Source organism: Plectropomus leopardus, chromosome 10 (genome assembly GCF_026936395.1).
Source record: "Plectropomus leopardus strain MGB_pleo_1.0 chromosome 10, ASM2693639v1, whole genome shotgun sequence".
NCBI lineage: Eukaryota > Metazoa > Chordata > Actinopteri > Perciformes > Serranidae > Plectropomus > Plectropomus leopardus.
In genome coordinates this window covers 5,328,185-5,344,189 of record NC_142185.1, presented here as the reverse complement: position 1 = coordinate 5,344,189, position 16,005 = coordinate 5,328,185, and the positions used below count along the sequence as shown (strand labels likewise).

The 16,005-nt window shown below is 39.5% G+C and overlaps 2 protein-coding genes across 2 annotated transcripts; both read right to left on the bottom strand.

Moving 5' to 3' along the window:
* Positions 1-452: 452 nt before the first annotated feature.
* cops8 (COP9 signalosome subunit 8) lies at positions 453-15,372 on the bottom strand. The gene is made up of 7 exons (XM_042494623.2): positions 15,215-15,372; positions 14,450-14,520; positions 13,728-13,776; positions 12,860-12,992; positions 4,520-4,627; positions 4,256-4,318; positions 453-1,003 (listed from the first exon to the last, which is right to left on the bottom strand). The coding sequence occupies exons 1-7, from the start codon at positions 15,305-15,307 to the stop codon at positions 924-926; spliced, it is 597 nt and encodes a 198-aa protein (XP_042350557.1). The 5' UTR covers positions 15,308-15,372; the 3' UTR covers positions 453-923.
* Positions 8,577-10,236, bottom strand: trim63b (tripartite motif containing 63b). Its single transcript, XM_042494622.2, has one exon. The coding sequence runs from the start codon at positions 10,040-10,042 to the stop codon at positions 9,005-9,007; it is 1,038 nt and encodes a 345-aa protein (XP_042350556.1). The 5' UTR covers positions 10,043-10,236; the 3' UTR covers positions 8,577-9,004.
* Positions 15,373-16,005: the final 633 nt, after the last annotated feature.

Sequence of the window (16,005 nt, the reverse complement as noted above, 5' to 3'; positions counted from 1 at the left end):
TATCTGCACTTACAGTGAAGTTGCTCTGCATGTCACAGTAGTGTAACCTGATGGGTTTAGTGATGCAACAGACATTACAGTTTTATGGACTGAAAGGTTGGTGTCACTCTGACTCCCACCATTTTCCAAAGCAACTCATACCACGTGAAGCACACACGTGGACAAACCAAAATAGCTCTGATTCTGTTTATATGCATCAATATCAAGTTTCCTTATGGTCTAATGTGGCTATACCCTGCATTAATATGCTTTCTCACACATTTTCTTCCCCATGTGCAAATTGTTTATACCAGAAAACAAACATGTTTCATGTGAGATAAATGTGACAGTGGGAAGTCCCAAAGGCTAAATTTAATCAAATATTCATCGTGGTTGATTGAGCCCAGCCTGCTGTGTGAAGAAGACCAACCTGAAACAGAGCTCTTGAATAAAAGAAATGAAAGCATACTAAATTAGAAACAGCAAAATATTTATTCACCAGTCAAAACATAAACTTCAAAAAAATGAGGTCTGAGGACTGATATCCACATATTGATGCATGCATGCCAAGACTTCTGTTACCTGACAAAATTAGCTTCAAGGCAACCTTTAAGTGCTAAAACTGAATGGACAAACTGTACATACAAGTTTGTGTGTTTCTATTGCGTGGGAGGTCTGTTGTTAAGGTAAAAAAGAATATAATACAACATCTTAAAGATAACCAATTTTCAACAAATGAATTAAAAGGGGATGCTATTTTAGTTGTTGAACATAAATAGGCAGGTCTTGGAGAAGAGCTTGCGGCATTCATGCAAGACGATGGGTGTGTTTTTGGTACATCTGTATCAGGGAGTGAGACTGGAGGAAGGATTTGCCCACACTTTGTATTCTCCCTCTGTACCAAGCCAGTGAAAAAAAGAGGTGGCAGTAGTTGTGGTGGGTTATCAGTTCTCGAGGAAAGCCACGTAGTCAGTGAGTCTAGCCAACTGCTGCTCATTTGGAACCAATGAGACTGGGGGAGGATCTGTTGAGAGAAAGGAGAAAAAGATAGAGGAGGAGAGGCTGAGTCAGAGGGGGATTCCTTGTCGTGCCAAGTACCATCGATCTCCCTCCATCCCGCCAGCTTTAACTTGGTGTCTAAAGCCCACGTGTTCTAACTCAGACGCACTCAGCAGGTCGCAGGTTTCAAGTTAACCGCGCGGTGGACACCCGAGCTTGCCGCTTGACCTGTTTAACAACAGAGTCTGCACATGTGCCTGAGAGTTGTTCAGCCTCGAGATCATTACAACAACTTTACATTCACCCCAACCAGAAGGATTTCCTGTGTGAGATCCACTCCACAGCCTAAATTACTGAGCGCTATTAAGTCCCAGTGGCGCTTTGGGGGGGAAGCAGACGTGGGAATTAATGGTGAGCGGGTTAGCGTGTTGCGCTCGGACATGTGCGCAGCAGATGCTTCAGCAGTTATGTCTGATGATTACAGGGAGCAGGACATACCACAACCTCCTCCTCGGCTGTTTGCATAAATCAGCAAATTTCTCTAACAAGATAGATCAGGGTTCCTACACATTTTTCATTTCTGATTCCGTAGTGTTCCACACTTCTCTGATGACCAGACTTTATATCTGACTACATATAACAAGATGTTTATTCTGTAAAACGTAACTGTTAAAATGTATGTTATTATTGGGGTGTATCTGTTCACATAATTCTGAGTTCTGGTCGATACGATACAGTGGTATCATGGTATGGTAAATTTTCTTTAGGTATGCACGCTGATATCAGCACACCATGGGTATCACCAGATATTGGCTTTAAAATTAAATAAAATGCTGATTTCTGCTGATGTCACAAACCAAAATGTTTTGGTTTTTTTAATTGGCAAAGTGAACATGTACAAAACATCATCAAGTATTTTTCTTATTTTGCACAATGAATGAATATTACTTAAATCTGTTTGCTGGTGGGCCATCACAAAAAGAATATGCATAATATGATGCTTATTCCACTACAGAAGAGACTTGATGATTACTTAAATTAGGTGCAGATAAAAATTGACATATTGATGTTGGTATTGGTTATTGGTCAAAGAAGTTGTTTTTATTTTGGCATATAAAATATCAGCAAAAAATGTAATATCATGTATCCCTAATTTTTGATACAGAAAAAAAGCAGAGATGCCAGAATTTTTTCTTGCATTTTAATTTGAATTTCAAAGCATGATATATGTTGACTTTGAGCAATGATGGAGCTAAACCAGTGGGACCCATCTCATGAGGTGTCATCTTCACGACAAAAACATCTCCTTATAAAATGTTAAATGTAGTACTGTAGTTACATACAAATATAAACAAAAGAAAGAATTCTATTTGTGGAATTTCAGAGAAATGTCCTTGTCTCTTGAATTCTGAAAGTCCGGGTAAAGTAACATCTGACATGCATATCGATGCATCAATCAATGCATTATACATGTTAGAAAACACTGATTTAAATTATGTAAAAAAAGTGGGAACTACTTAGTACTGAATTGTAAATTTAGACTGTTAAACAGTTTTTCGTCATTTCTGTGTCCAGGATGTTTTGGACGGGGCCAAAGGCCTGCTCGATGATGCAGTGGAGCAACCCTTTGCATCAGCCCTTGCACTACTTTATATGAGAACAAGAAGAATATTGAACCATTAAGTTTCAAAACGGAATTACCACAGACATTTTACCAGCTAGCTATAGCCTCATTCCCACTGCACAAAAAAACACTAATATTTGTTTTTTAAGGAAATGGGAAAGGTTAAAATTGGCATTCATGCAAACTTCAGTTCCTTTGCCTGCAAGTATGCAATGAGACATACACACACACACATACACATTTAAGTCATACTCGTCTGCTGCAGAGCCATGTACACAGCTCTGCTCTATTAGCAATGGGAAAGCAGTCTATAGCCTAAACCCATGTGTACATGCTACTTTTGGAGGGAAACGGGTATATGTCTCCCTCCTTTTCCCATAAATGAATATTCCCTGGAGGCCCCACTTTGCAAAAAGAAGTCCAACTGCGTGTACTCCAACTAATGCAAGTTATATTCTGTAGCAGTTGCAACATAACATTTTTAGTCTACCACTCTCTCACACCATTGTACTCATAATTCACAGCAAAAACAAAGTGGCTCAAGAGGCCAGACCTGTACGTAACCAGAGTATCTTTTGAATCTGGTCTGCTTATGGCATTACTAACCATCTTGTAATGAGTTCACTCAGTGTAGCGTGTCTCCCAGCATGTCTCACTGGAGTGTTTTGGTTTGGGGGTGGGAAGGGCAGGCAGCATGTTGCCTGCTACTTTATGTGTGCTGCCTTGTTGAGCACAGTTCCCTCTGTATTTTTTTAAAGTCTCATATATATTATAACCTACAATGGGTTGAAAAAGTTAAATAATTTAGTTTTCATGGCATCTTTGCAGCCTTGTTTATTCACTGCGACCATGGAAACGACAATGAACGCAGCTATAACAATTTCCTGATGCAGAAAAGATTGTCTGTTTACTCTCTGAAAACAACATCACTACATAACCCATACATGTTCAGACAGTCATAATATTTGGCTATTTGTGATGCTATGTACATATGCAATTCAAAGATATTACTCTCCTTTTTGTAAACGAATGTGCTCGTGAAGTTTGGATTGGGTTCAGTTATAACGCACTTGGGGCAGAGCTGTTTACAGGCAGTGACGTACAGGCTATTTTGGCTGTGCTGGCCTTGAAAAACACTATTCTTGTGTGATCAATTTATGTTTAGATATTTCGGATATTTCAGAAAACAGAATAGGAGCAATATTCACAAATATTTTTCCATAGTACATTTTTTTTTTTATTCCACACTTATCCAGACCAGGAAATTACTAAAATCAAATACCATACTTTTCCATTCTGCGCACGAAGCCCAATCCATGACTCAGTGCTTGAGGACATGATAATGTGATAAGAATCTTGCCAAAATAAGAAAGCACAGGAGAAGATGAAGAAACAGGAAATGGAAGACGGATTCTTTGGAAATATGGACATTAGACAAGGGAGATTCTTTGAAAAGGAAAATGTCATCCGTCTTTCACTGAGATTAAAATGACTCTTAAATCACTGCTCTCTTTCATTTTTATGTATATGTGTCTCATAAAATATAGGACAAGAGTAGCAAGAAAGGAGGGCGCAGGATTTATTGTGAGGAGAAACAGAACAGTGGACTGATGTTGAGTATGAATGATTTTATAGAGCAATACTGCCACCTACCTGGTTTTTTGGGCATCACCATCCTGGTCGCCGGGTCTGCCTGCCAGCCCTGGCTCACCACACCTTTTGATGAAGACAGAGGGGAGGAAGGAGAAGAAAATACTCTTATTACCAAATGTATATATGATTATGTAATAGAAATAAGCTGCATTAAACCTCTGTATTAATACTGCAAAGATACAGCTGTTATTATTACTTAAAAGTGGTCTTTTGAATTCTTTTCACACAATAATAGTGATGGTATAACATCAAATTCAATCATACCCTTTACTGCTTCTTCCACAGAGTATCCTACAAAGGCAGCGAAGTCATCTGCTGCGATGGAAGTGTATGCCTGGGCCACTAGACTGTACGCCCTTTGCCGTGTGCTCTCTGTGAAGGAGGCATGAACCACAGGGACATTAATATCAGACAGGTAAATATGGAGTGCACACATGCTAAAACTGTGCTCTGGTTCTATATATGTGTATATATATTATATGGGCAAGAGCAACTTATTAACTTACACAGCATGTTCTTATGTAATTTAACATGGTATTTAAGGCCTCGTCATGAATTGTAAAAATAATTCAAAATTATGCGATTCAAACTGGATTTGGCTGTTCAATACAAATAATAAATGTTTTGTTTTGTTTTCCATATAAAGTTTGAAGTTTTAACAAGCTCCGTGAGACATTTAGTGTGGTAGCAATCTTCACTTTATGTAGTATAGAAACTAACTACGCTATCAGCGTGTTGGAAATCTGCAACAACTTTTTTTATGGACACTAAAAGCCAAGCACTGAATTGTATTAAGTTGCTGTGAGTTGTAAATTCACCACTTCTTAACAGAGGGTCTCTCCTTTCTCGTCCTCTGTGCTGCTGCCTGCATGTTTGCAACTCCCCGAGTGAAAGTCAAGAGCACATACTCTGCAGCAAAATCTGAGGACCAAAATGTTTCCACAGGTACACTGCACAGTAGGCTGATTAGCAAAACAAAAAAACCCAAACCAACAAACAAAAACTTGAAGCAATCCCAGTCAACTTAGGGGTCTCTGACTGATGATTCCAATCTCCGAATTTCCTGTTCTGAAGTCTCAAGTTCGATATTTCTGCCTTTGCCATGTTCGTTTTTTTAGAGTCAGATAAGACCATATAGTATGGATAAAATGCCGTAGCGGCCAAAACCATTTTTTTGTACCAGGGTGTATACATGTTTATTTCTGCTGTAAATTTGGGTATTTTAGCATATGAGTCTATGAGGATTGATACATTTCTGGAGCCAGCCTCAAGTAGCCATTAACAGAGATGCATTTTTGGCACATCCCTGTTGGCCTCATTTTTCAGCCTCAGGGGTTGCCAAATGGGCATCCCTTCCACAAAAGTAGTTAAAATAAAATCTTGAGGTGGTTTAGTATCATGCCCAAGGACACTTCAACATGCAGAGTATAAGGGCTAGGGATTGAACCAACAACCTACTGATTAGCAGATGACCACTCTACCTCCTAAGCCACAGCTGCCACGAATAAAACTGCAAAAACACAACTGAGGAGCAATCAAGAGTATGCCAAACCATCAGGCAGCGACATATACAAACTATAAGACCACACGAAGACTGAGGATATTGGCCAATCAGAGGGCTGAAAAAAAACAATCATCAGAAGGCTACCTGGAGCAGTGACCTCCATCGTATAGATTCTGATGCCTCTGTTACTCAACATTGTGTCTAAGTATACATTAACGTGTAAACATGTAAAAGGTCCTGTTGGCAAGGTTAGAGCCAGCAGTTTTTTGGCCATGTCAGATGTTGTATGAAATATCACCTCATTCCCAACGTCTCACAAAGGAAACAACGCCGCACACTTTGACATTACAAACCAAAAAAATGTTTCTCTTCAGGTCAACCCTGAAAACTGAGTTTCTGAAATTCTTCACCCTCAAAAGAATCTGACAAAAGTTCCATTTTCAGTAATCTAAATAGCCTGCCTGTGGACGAAAGGCCAAAACTTAGTTGTGTACCTGTGTCCATGTGGATCAGGCCTTAAGGTCGCGTTTCTCAGACATAAAAGTTGTTTATTAGCGACTAGACTGGAGAGGTTATTTACTATGAATAAAAATCAGGAATGACAGGTAGCATTTGTGGAGCCAGAGGCTTTTTTTAAGTAATACTCTGCTATGATCATTAGCAGTCAGAGGTGAGTAGATTTTGGTAAAATGTCAAGAGAATGCTCAAGGTCTGCATTTCTTATTCCATGTTTTTTCCTGTTCTTACAAGTTTTCCATCTTCACATTTTGTTTATGGTAATTGTGAGTGTTTGAGTTTGGGAAGTGGCTTCCTCTCACCACTCCCTCTGTTCCTCGCCCAAAACAAGCACAAGCTCACAAACAACTTAACAAGTTAGAGGAATTGGCCTGGGATTGAAATTAAATGAAGCTATTCTGAGTAAAAACAATGCCTGCTGTGTGTCTTTGAGTGCTTCTAGCATCTGGGTTTGTTTTAAATTAAACGATGCATTTGTTGTTAGGTAACCTTTGATTTGATAATGAACTTGTGAGCTAAAACAAATAAGAAATGAAGATTTTCCACAATCAAGAACACTTCAAAATAGATCATGAATCATGAACTTTGCTATGCAGTGCTTACACTCAACAACTGAGGTCTTTATCAGCAGGCACTGGCTTCGGCCTCCAAACCGTCAAAGCTGGCACATTTATCTGTCCTGACTCGACGTGGTGCTGCAGTTTGTGGAGATAACTCTGAGAGTGACGGGGCCTCACAACAGCGTGGTACTGTACACCGCCACGTTTTCCCTTCAGCTCCTGCAGCTATCACATAAATGCCTCAGGGTTGTGGCCTTTGGAGTTTTATAGCCTAGCAACGGTTTATGTGTACCAACAGTCAGCCCCCGGTCTGCTGCAGCAGCTAGCAGCAGTAACAATAACAAAAGTGGGATGAGAAAAGACAGCTGTGAGGGGAAGGCCGGAGATTTGTCAAGAGAGCATTTTCATTCTGCTGTCCAAGGGGCTTCCTGTTCTCCCTGTTTTTGTACTTGCCCAAAAAAAGAGATGGAATGACTGGAAATATTAACATGGAAAGCTACGTCAAATCAGTGTTTATGCACCGATTGTGTTAGAAAGTACTTCATTTTTATTTTGTTATGGTTTTAATCAAAGTTATGGTTGTAGAGTCAAATCTGAAGTCCTTATTTAGACACTTTGATGATTAAAACTGATAATTTTAATAGTGCGGTTCCAGAAAATGTGGAAGAAATTCTACTGTTTTGTCACTGTGATTGTGTCTCACTATTGATGAATGAGCAAGATTCCTACAGCTTTAGGCAAGCTAGATTTAAGACTTTTAAGGATTTCTTTATTTTAAAAGCCACTTTCCGCAAATGGTTATCAAAAGAATGGGGAAATATCTGGCATTTTTGGCCTGTTTTCTGGACGACTTTGTGTTTCTCAAACTGCATGATGAGATTTCCACTGCATGGATTCCCATCATGAGGAGTTTAAGACGAGGAATTTAACAAATTAATTCCCAAAAAAAAGAGATGTTACCAATTACTTTGAGATTTTACAATGCGACATCAGAAAAAAAAGATTCATTAAACTAAAGTCAATTTAATAATAATTAAAGCTTTAAATCTAGATTAATGAATTCAATGCCTTTTAAGACATAATATGGATCCTTGATGACTACAAAGAATATTGACCAAAGATGTTCTTCCCCTTTTTAGTCCGTTAAAACTCCCATCTGTTAAAAGTAAAACACATATCAAACTTCATAAAACTGCTTCTGTGGTTATGTATTAGAAAAGAAATAATGACTCTGAGCAAAACACGGCCAAGCAGGTCATCTCCGGGGGTTTTTTTGTAACCCAGTCCCCAGGCAGACGTGTATTTTTACCATGGCCTCTTGACCGTTTGGAGATGACTCGCGTGGCAACTGGACCGGCCTTTCTTAGTATGTCCTGACACTCCGGAGCTGGGGTCGGAGCTGCTGAGCAAGACGTCCATGAGTGGGAGGTTGGGAATTTTATGGAGGAGAAACAGGACCTGGCCTGTCAGTCCCTGAGTCTATTCCAGGGCCGCTATCATTTCTCACCCTCTCACCTCTTAAAAATAGCCCCCACTTTTCACCAGCAAAGGCAAAGCAGACAGGACATGGCAAGGGCTTTTATTTTTAAATGCAGCCTATTGCCAAGTAAGAGCAGCAGCAGACTGGGAAATATTTTCATGGATGCACTCCAAGGAAAATCTATACGACGAAAATAATACTTATGTTTTCTTCCATTATATGTTCCCTTAACTTTTAGTTTAGCAATAAATCAAATAGATGTTTAACTCCATGCAGCTTTATTCCACATTCCAGTAAAGACAGATTTGGTGAATACAGGCAGAACAGCTGATCACCAATTCAACACAAACGTCGACAAAGTGAGGAAAAACACAAAGAACTACTTCCATGAGCTACATATGAGGAAAACAATGTGTCATCAATCTTCAGATGTTCTACATTTTCATTTATCTAGATCAGTTTCTCCATTTCACTGGCTTAAAAGTAAAAAAGTATAAAAAGAAGTTAAGAAAAGGTATGACACTGAAATTAAATATTGCACTGAAAGTAAGGGCAAGCCATTTTAGCCCAAATCCACCGTAACTTTACAATTCTTTCAACCTCAATGGCCGTCCCTGCCATAAACACTTCACCCTTCAAACGCACATATTTCATTATTTCCTACAAGTCCATAACTACTTCAGTTTTCATTATTCCTCCTCCTCCTCCTCTGCATCCTCAAATTCATCATCATCACCCACTCCAAAGTCCATTTTTGCCAGGACTGCCTCAACATGCTCTGTCGACAAAGTGAAGTGGTCCATCTTCTCGAAGCCAGGCTCTGGCCTCTCTTCCCCCAGCGAGCATTTAGCTGCATCTTTGGTCTTCGTGATGAGGCCCTTGGAGGCCAAGAGAAACTCAGCAGCGCCGCCCTGCTCCAGCGCCCTCACAGCCGTGTCTGTGAGCTCGGTACTACTCTGCAATCGTTCGCCGTAACGTTGCGCCAGAGCCCGCAGAGCCGCCACCTTTTCGTCTTGCTCTTTACCAATCTGCTCTAAGAGAACGGTCTTGCGCTCTTCCAGGACAGCATATAGCAGGTCAAAGCGTTCAGCTAGCCCTTGTTTGGCACGCTGAGCATTGTCCTGCACAGCACGGCAGGCGTCTTCCATCTGGTTGAGCAGGGCCTGCAGGCGGCCATTGCTGGCCACCAGGGTATCGATGGCGTTACTCAGTTCACCCTTCTGGGCCTGGTAAACACTTGCTAAAGGTGCCACCTCGCAGTCCTTATGCTGGCCAAACACTTTGCACATGGAGCAGGTGGGTGTCTGGCAAGTCACGCAGTAGATGTTGATTTTCTCATCCTCGTGTTCTTGGCACATCGGTTCTTTGGATTCTTTTGGTTTCAGGGTGGTTTCTGTGCCTCCACTGCCGCTGCCTTCTTGCTGCTGCTTATAGAGGTCAATGATGTTTTCTACCAACAGGTTACGCTGGAGCCCATGCACACCATGGCGGTCAAGCACAACCTCAAAACGGCAGGTAGGACAGCGAAAGACACCGCCGGAGAAGCGGTATGGGTTGCGTGAGTCGTACAGGTCACTGGCGCAACTACGGCACAAGTTGTGCTGGCAGGGCAGGATGACCACAGGTTTGGTGAACATGTCCAGGCAGATGGGGCAGCTCAGCTGCTTCTCCAGGCTATCCATGGGGCTTGGGGGCCGCACCATAGAGCCTGTCCTCTGAACGTCCATTTTGGTAAAGTCTCTGCCTTCAATTAGAACAGAAAGTTTCCTAGTTTTCACAATAGAAAACTAAAAGCTTCACTCCGTCTGTCCGTTTCAGAAGGTTACCAAAATAAAAGGCAGGCTGCGAGCTTATCCTCAGTGTGTGCTGTTATTTGTCAAATGCTGATATCTATTCTGGCTAAGAGCTGGCAGCTCTGTCCTTTATACCAGCCCCTCACAGCTGGTGACATCTGATCCTTTCCACCAACCGGAGCACACATTCCTGCCTGCTTGCTGCCTCGGGATCTTTTCACAGAAATGGCCCCCTCCTACCCAGTGCTGCATGTGTCACTTGTCCCAGTGGGCACTGTGTCCCCCCTTACAGTGACAGAAGAGGTGCACTGAGCAGAGACAACCAGGTTCCATGTGACTGGCTCAGAGGAGCAAACAACTCAATGTCAACATCCTGTGACTCCTGTGTTGTTTTCACCGTTTTATCCTTGTTGACTTGTTGTAAGGTACCTGGTTTACTAGTTACATAAACTGTTTTGTTTGTTACAGTAAAAGCAGAAGCTTTATAACTTTACAAAATATTTTTGGAATTAATGTCTGAATTTAAATTGACCTATGATGTTAATCAATAGATGACTGACAGTTTTGATGACTAGTTTTGCTTTATTAAATTATCAATTACATAAACTTTAGGTTGCTATTCTGTTTAAGAAAAAGTACTTGCTGATAAATGCTTTTCAAATATGAATATTTGCTACTTGTTTTTCTTTGTTTCTTTGTGTATGTTTTGTGTATGTTAGGGTTTTTTAACAGTACAAGATGAACTGAGAAATTCTAAGACATCACTTGAGCTCTAGTAATGAAGCCCATTTGGTGCCATTTCTCTCATTTTATAGCCTGATGTTTATCGCACATTATGGCCTATAAGCTGTCGGGACTTGCCAGTTGCTTGTGACCAAGTGGTTATTTAAATGGACCACAAACTGTTATTTTTGCAGCTTAGTCAACAGAAAGTCTAAAAAGAAACTAATAGGGGTGTAGCAATACATCAGTCTAGACTGATGTGTTTAAAAAAATCCCGCCTATGGTACGTCTGTCTCATCATTTCAGTCCAAGCATGCCTCCTTGCTAAATATTCAAAAAGTGCTAGCAGCCTAGCACCAGGCAGACAATGGCCCCTTTTACACAGCCTGTTCAAAGTGGAAATATCAGTGTTATGCCGCCTCAACGTTCTATATAAAAGTTACTATCGTGGGAAGAGTTGTTTCGCCTTGGAGCCTGCAAAGGAGGTAGTGTTTTTTTTTGTTTAATTAATTCAACCTTTATTTAACAAGTAATAGTCCCATTGAAATTAAAAATCACTCCTGACCAAGACAGCAGCATGATGAATTTCACATAAAAGAACAGGCGGACTAAGAATACAATAAACAAAAAGTTAAAAAAAAAACTACATAAATAGTTCTAAAAACATAAGACTTGAAACAATCAGCCAGTTTAACAACTAAAATTAGCAGTGTTCAGAGGCCAGACAAGATCATTTAGTGGTCAAAAAATAAGCAATCCTGTTTTTAAAATCTCAGACACTTATAAAAGTTTATGGTGACTGTGCAGCAAAATTGGGAAAACTGTGAGATTCTGGAACTGCTTGCCTCCCGAACAGACGATGAGATCAGCTGCCATCTGACAGGGAAGGTAAATGATTGCTATTGCCACGTTATGCCGTTGTTAGTGTTCATAAAGTGCTGCCCATGCGTATGTTTTTTTTTATTTCGCGGGGCCGGCATGCTGACTAAAATCACACAGTTGTTTCGCTCTGTATAAAAATGCAAAAGCGGTGCAACTCTGTAACGGCCTCACAGCACTATCGCTGTGTAAAAGGCCAAATGGCAAGCAGCAAAGGAAAGACAGCAACGATATTTACAGATATCGTCTCATATTGACCATAGACACCTGAATTGAATCAAATCAGCATCATATATCATGGCTTGCTGTGTCATATCAGCAAATACTGTTGTCCAAACAACTGATTTAATATTGTTCATTGTGAAGAAAACCATAGTACGTGCCAATCTACTTATAGTAAGAACTTTATTTAATAATTTCTTAGGCGAATATTGCTGCCCTGTTTAAACCTGCTCCATCAAAAACCTTCTAAATGATTTTAAAAAATGCATTTAAACTATTATTTTCCCACGTTTACCAAATCCACCCAGCAGTACTTGTCAATGGTTGTCCAAGTGTCTTATGACATGTTCTACGTCAGCCTCCATGACACATCAACAAGAAGTACCGTAAACATGAGGGAGAGGCTATTCTTAAACTCTTGCACAAGACAACCATCACATGATACAGAGGCCAAAACAACTGGGAGCATGGCAGCAATGATATCATACAGGGATGTTTCTCAAAGTGTAAGAATGTGATGTGTGAAATTAAGCCAAAGCAAGCTTGTTTAGATATTCTGTTACATTATCAGAAAATATCCCTGTAATTATGTGAGCATGTAAACTGAGTCATTCAGTATTGTGTTTACACAGTAAACACTGATATTCCATCCAGAACTCCCTGGAAGAAGAAATCTTGTATGTCAATGGGACCTTCCATGCTAAATAAAGCAATAAATAAATAAAACTGCTGGAAATGACATGATGGTATGAATAGTCAAATTCAATCTCTAAGTTTTCCATCATGTGCTCTCCTCTGGGTTGGATTGCAGCTAAAACTGTTTTCAGCACATCAACGTAATTTTTGAAGTGTTTTAATAATCTATAAAGCTTAATGACACTAAAAGGAATGAGAGTGGGTCAGATAAGACATTGTTTTTGTTGTTACCTCGGAGAGCCTCCATGACCGGAAGGATATTCTCTGACCACTGGTAAGCTGCGATCGCTGTGTAGATCCCTGGAAAGTCTCGCTGCCAAATGCGTTGGCCGACAGCCCAAATAGATGTTAACTCAGGGTTTGCCTGTAAACAACAAGTAAGAAAGTATTACAAAAACCTTAAGTACTTAAGCACTTAACAATGCTGTGTTTGTAATGCTACAGCAAAGAGCAGGCACACCCAAATTCTGACGATATTGTATCACTATGGTTCAAATTTTCAACTGTCCTGTGCAGTTTCAAATGCCATTTAAAACACAGAGTCGTATAGTGTTTATGCAACATGAGGCTTTGTCTTATACAGTCTGACAGTCACAGCCTTCAATTGAGCATCTGACAAATTACTGATAGGAATTGTTATGAACTGCCAGCATTTATGCAATCAGACAACTCAAGGTGGCAGCTGGACACAAACAACGAGTTATCATATATTTACGGTTAAGCTATTTTTCTATAATGGCCAAAGTTGGTCATGGGGGGGTAAACAAATGTTTTGCATTAAATACTGTTTGTATAGCTTGATTAAACCTCTGAAACCAGAGCACATTCGCTTAGTTTATTTCAAAAACATGGGAAGAAGGTGACGTGCAACTAAAAATGGCCACAAAATCAATAAGATGTTAGTAAAAGTTACAAGAAAATTATCTGGAAAAAGGTAAAAAGTAAATGAATAAAAATAATAAAACAAAAACAAAAAAGTAAATCAAATGTTTGCACTCATAGCAGCTGCTCTTCCATTCACGCTGATCATCCTATCATACTGAACCTGATTTTAGTAATATTTCTTTAGCATTGTCTACACATCTTTTATTAAGCTTACCGATTTTATTGCTTGTGGAATCCGTTTCCAGAGATATCTGCCATTATTCCTGTTGGAAACACATCAGCAAGTTAGACAATAAACAGAACTAAGTTGCAGGTGCCTGCAATGATAGAACTCAATGTTTGCACTGATATAATATAACTGAACAAACATCAGTCATCTTGATGATGAATCTTTTATTGTCATTATACAAATGTAAAGTGAAACTCTGTTTGGCCTCTCTCAATACGAATAAAAAGACATTAAAAGAAAAAGTAAAATGTAATTAGTAAAAAAAGTAAAAAGTAATAAATAAATAGAAGGCAGCGTCGGTAGTGCATGTATGACATTGTCTGTTATGGTTGGAGTGGGGCAATGGAGGCCACAGCTCTGGGATAAAAGCTGTTTCTCAGTCTTGTAAAGTTTACCACAAACATATCCATTCCCAAACCTAATGCATTATTTGTGAAGCAATCCATACACTCTGACCTACAAAAGGTCATAGCACAGAAAAATAAAGGAGAAACAATGACACTCCAATTTGTTTGCAAAGTTATTTTTAAAGAAGGATGTTTTGTATTTCTTTGCTGTAGAAGGAAAACGAATATGCAAAATATGGGTTATCAATGAAGCAAAAAAAAAAAAATGAAACCATGTCCATGACCCAAATCCTAAAAACCCACTGTAGATAAAGACAGAGACCCCTGGAGGACACTGCAGACGGACACAGACAGACTTACATGTCATTATGGAGTAAATAGAGCGACAGCAGCTGAGCGTAGACCTGAGGAGTTGCAATGCCCCCTGGAGCCTGTTCAAAACAAATGCAGGTGAGATTTTAGAGTTCAAAGCTACAGATAATCACAAAAGAAAGCTATTTTAGCAATAACATTTTATGCTGCATACTGTAAAGATGGTTCGGTAAGGGATAATAGCAAAGTACTCTTAGCTTGAGACTGTGCCACAGACAGAAAACACCCGTAAATTTGCCTTTCTGTCTGCTAATATTATGTAGCATTAGTCCCTACCTTACACTGTTACCTGACGCCACACAGTAAACCAGACAATAGCTTATACTTAATAAGAACCTACGTAAAATAGTACTGTAATACTAGCAGTAACTTTAGCTATGTTTACCAACAACACGAAGAGCTCTCAGGCTATCTAGGGTTAGCTTACAAGCTAACTCGTAACTGCTACCTGCTAAAAGCAAAAGTAAAAAAACAGACAGTGACGCTAAATAGACAGTTTGAACGTCGACACAATTTTTTTGCCATTATTAGCTTGGCACGGGTTCAACCAGGAGCTAAAGTTTACTCATTGTACGAGTTAATTTGACAGTGTCTGAAGCTAATGAAAACAGGCTAGCTTTTAAGCCATAACGTTAGCCAAAACCGGTCACAGGCTAACTGCCCGAAACACTACCACCAGTCCTTCGAGCACACATATGAGACAACATTTATTCTTGCCACAAGAAATAATCAATTTCGCGATTTAGCGCTTACCTCGAGCTCTTGAGCTTCGCATTGCTCTAATAATTTATCAAAATTTTCCTCCATAATCACAGCAGTAGGCATGTTGATGCCTAGCTGTTGCATCGGAAACTACTTCTTCGCCTGTGTAATTTTGGTAGAGTCAGAGCACGTCAGGGGTGCTGCTGCCCTCCACTGGAAGGTTTGGGTCCAATTTAAGTTGTCATATTTTTAATAATTGTAATATAACTTATAGATTTACCCTCAAAGATTTAATTGGCTTTTATGGTAATACTGGTAACAAATATTTGAATTATGTTGTTAATTTTTTCTTAAAAGGGAAATTCTTTACCCCTTTTTTAGTCTTTTTTTGATTGAATATAACTCAGTGCTTTTCTCTCTCACTCTCATAAATAATGAAAAAAGCAACATTTTTTATTATTACAAAAACTTATTGGTGAAACCTCTGATGTAATGTGAATATATATTATTTTTGTTATTGTCTGTGCTTATGATGTTAAAGTAATGTCCAGAAAAGTGTTTTTGCAGAATGTTATGATGAGAACATAAAGTTGACCATTAACCTCTTGGATACAAAATGGCATTATTTCATCATTGTATCCTTTTAGACATTTGCGTGAAATTTTAACTCATGAATTCTTGAGTTGTGGCCAAAAATTAGTTTTATGAGGTTACAGTAAGCTTGACCTTTGACGACCAAATTCCAATCAGTTCTTCTCAATCTTTCAACTCTAAGTTATTGTTAGTCTCATTAACTGCTTTTCTTTTAAACGGCCCTCCTCTGAATTTGGGGATTGAATTGT

Bases quoted from the DNA above. Each gene is read 5' to 3' on its own strand.
- cops8 (XM_042494623.2), bottom strand. From the start codon at position 15,307: ATGCAACAGCTAGGCATCAACATGCCTACTGCTGTGATTATGGAGGAA. The intron at 14,521-15,214 runs GTAAGCGCTAAA...TGTTTTGAACAG, and splicing joins GCGAAGCTCAAGAGCTCGAG to GCTCCAGGGGGCATTGCAAC. The intron at 12,993-13,727 runs GTAAGCTTAATA...TGTTGTTTACAG, and splicing joins TTCCACAAGCAATAAAATCG to GCAAACCCTGAGTTAACATC.
- trim63b (XM_042494622.2), bottom strand. From the start codon at position 10,042: ATGGACGTTCAGAGGACAGGCTCTATGGTGCGGCCCCCAAGCCCCATG.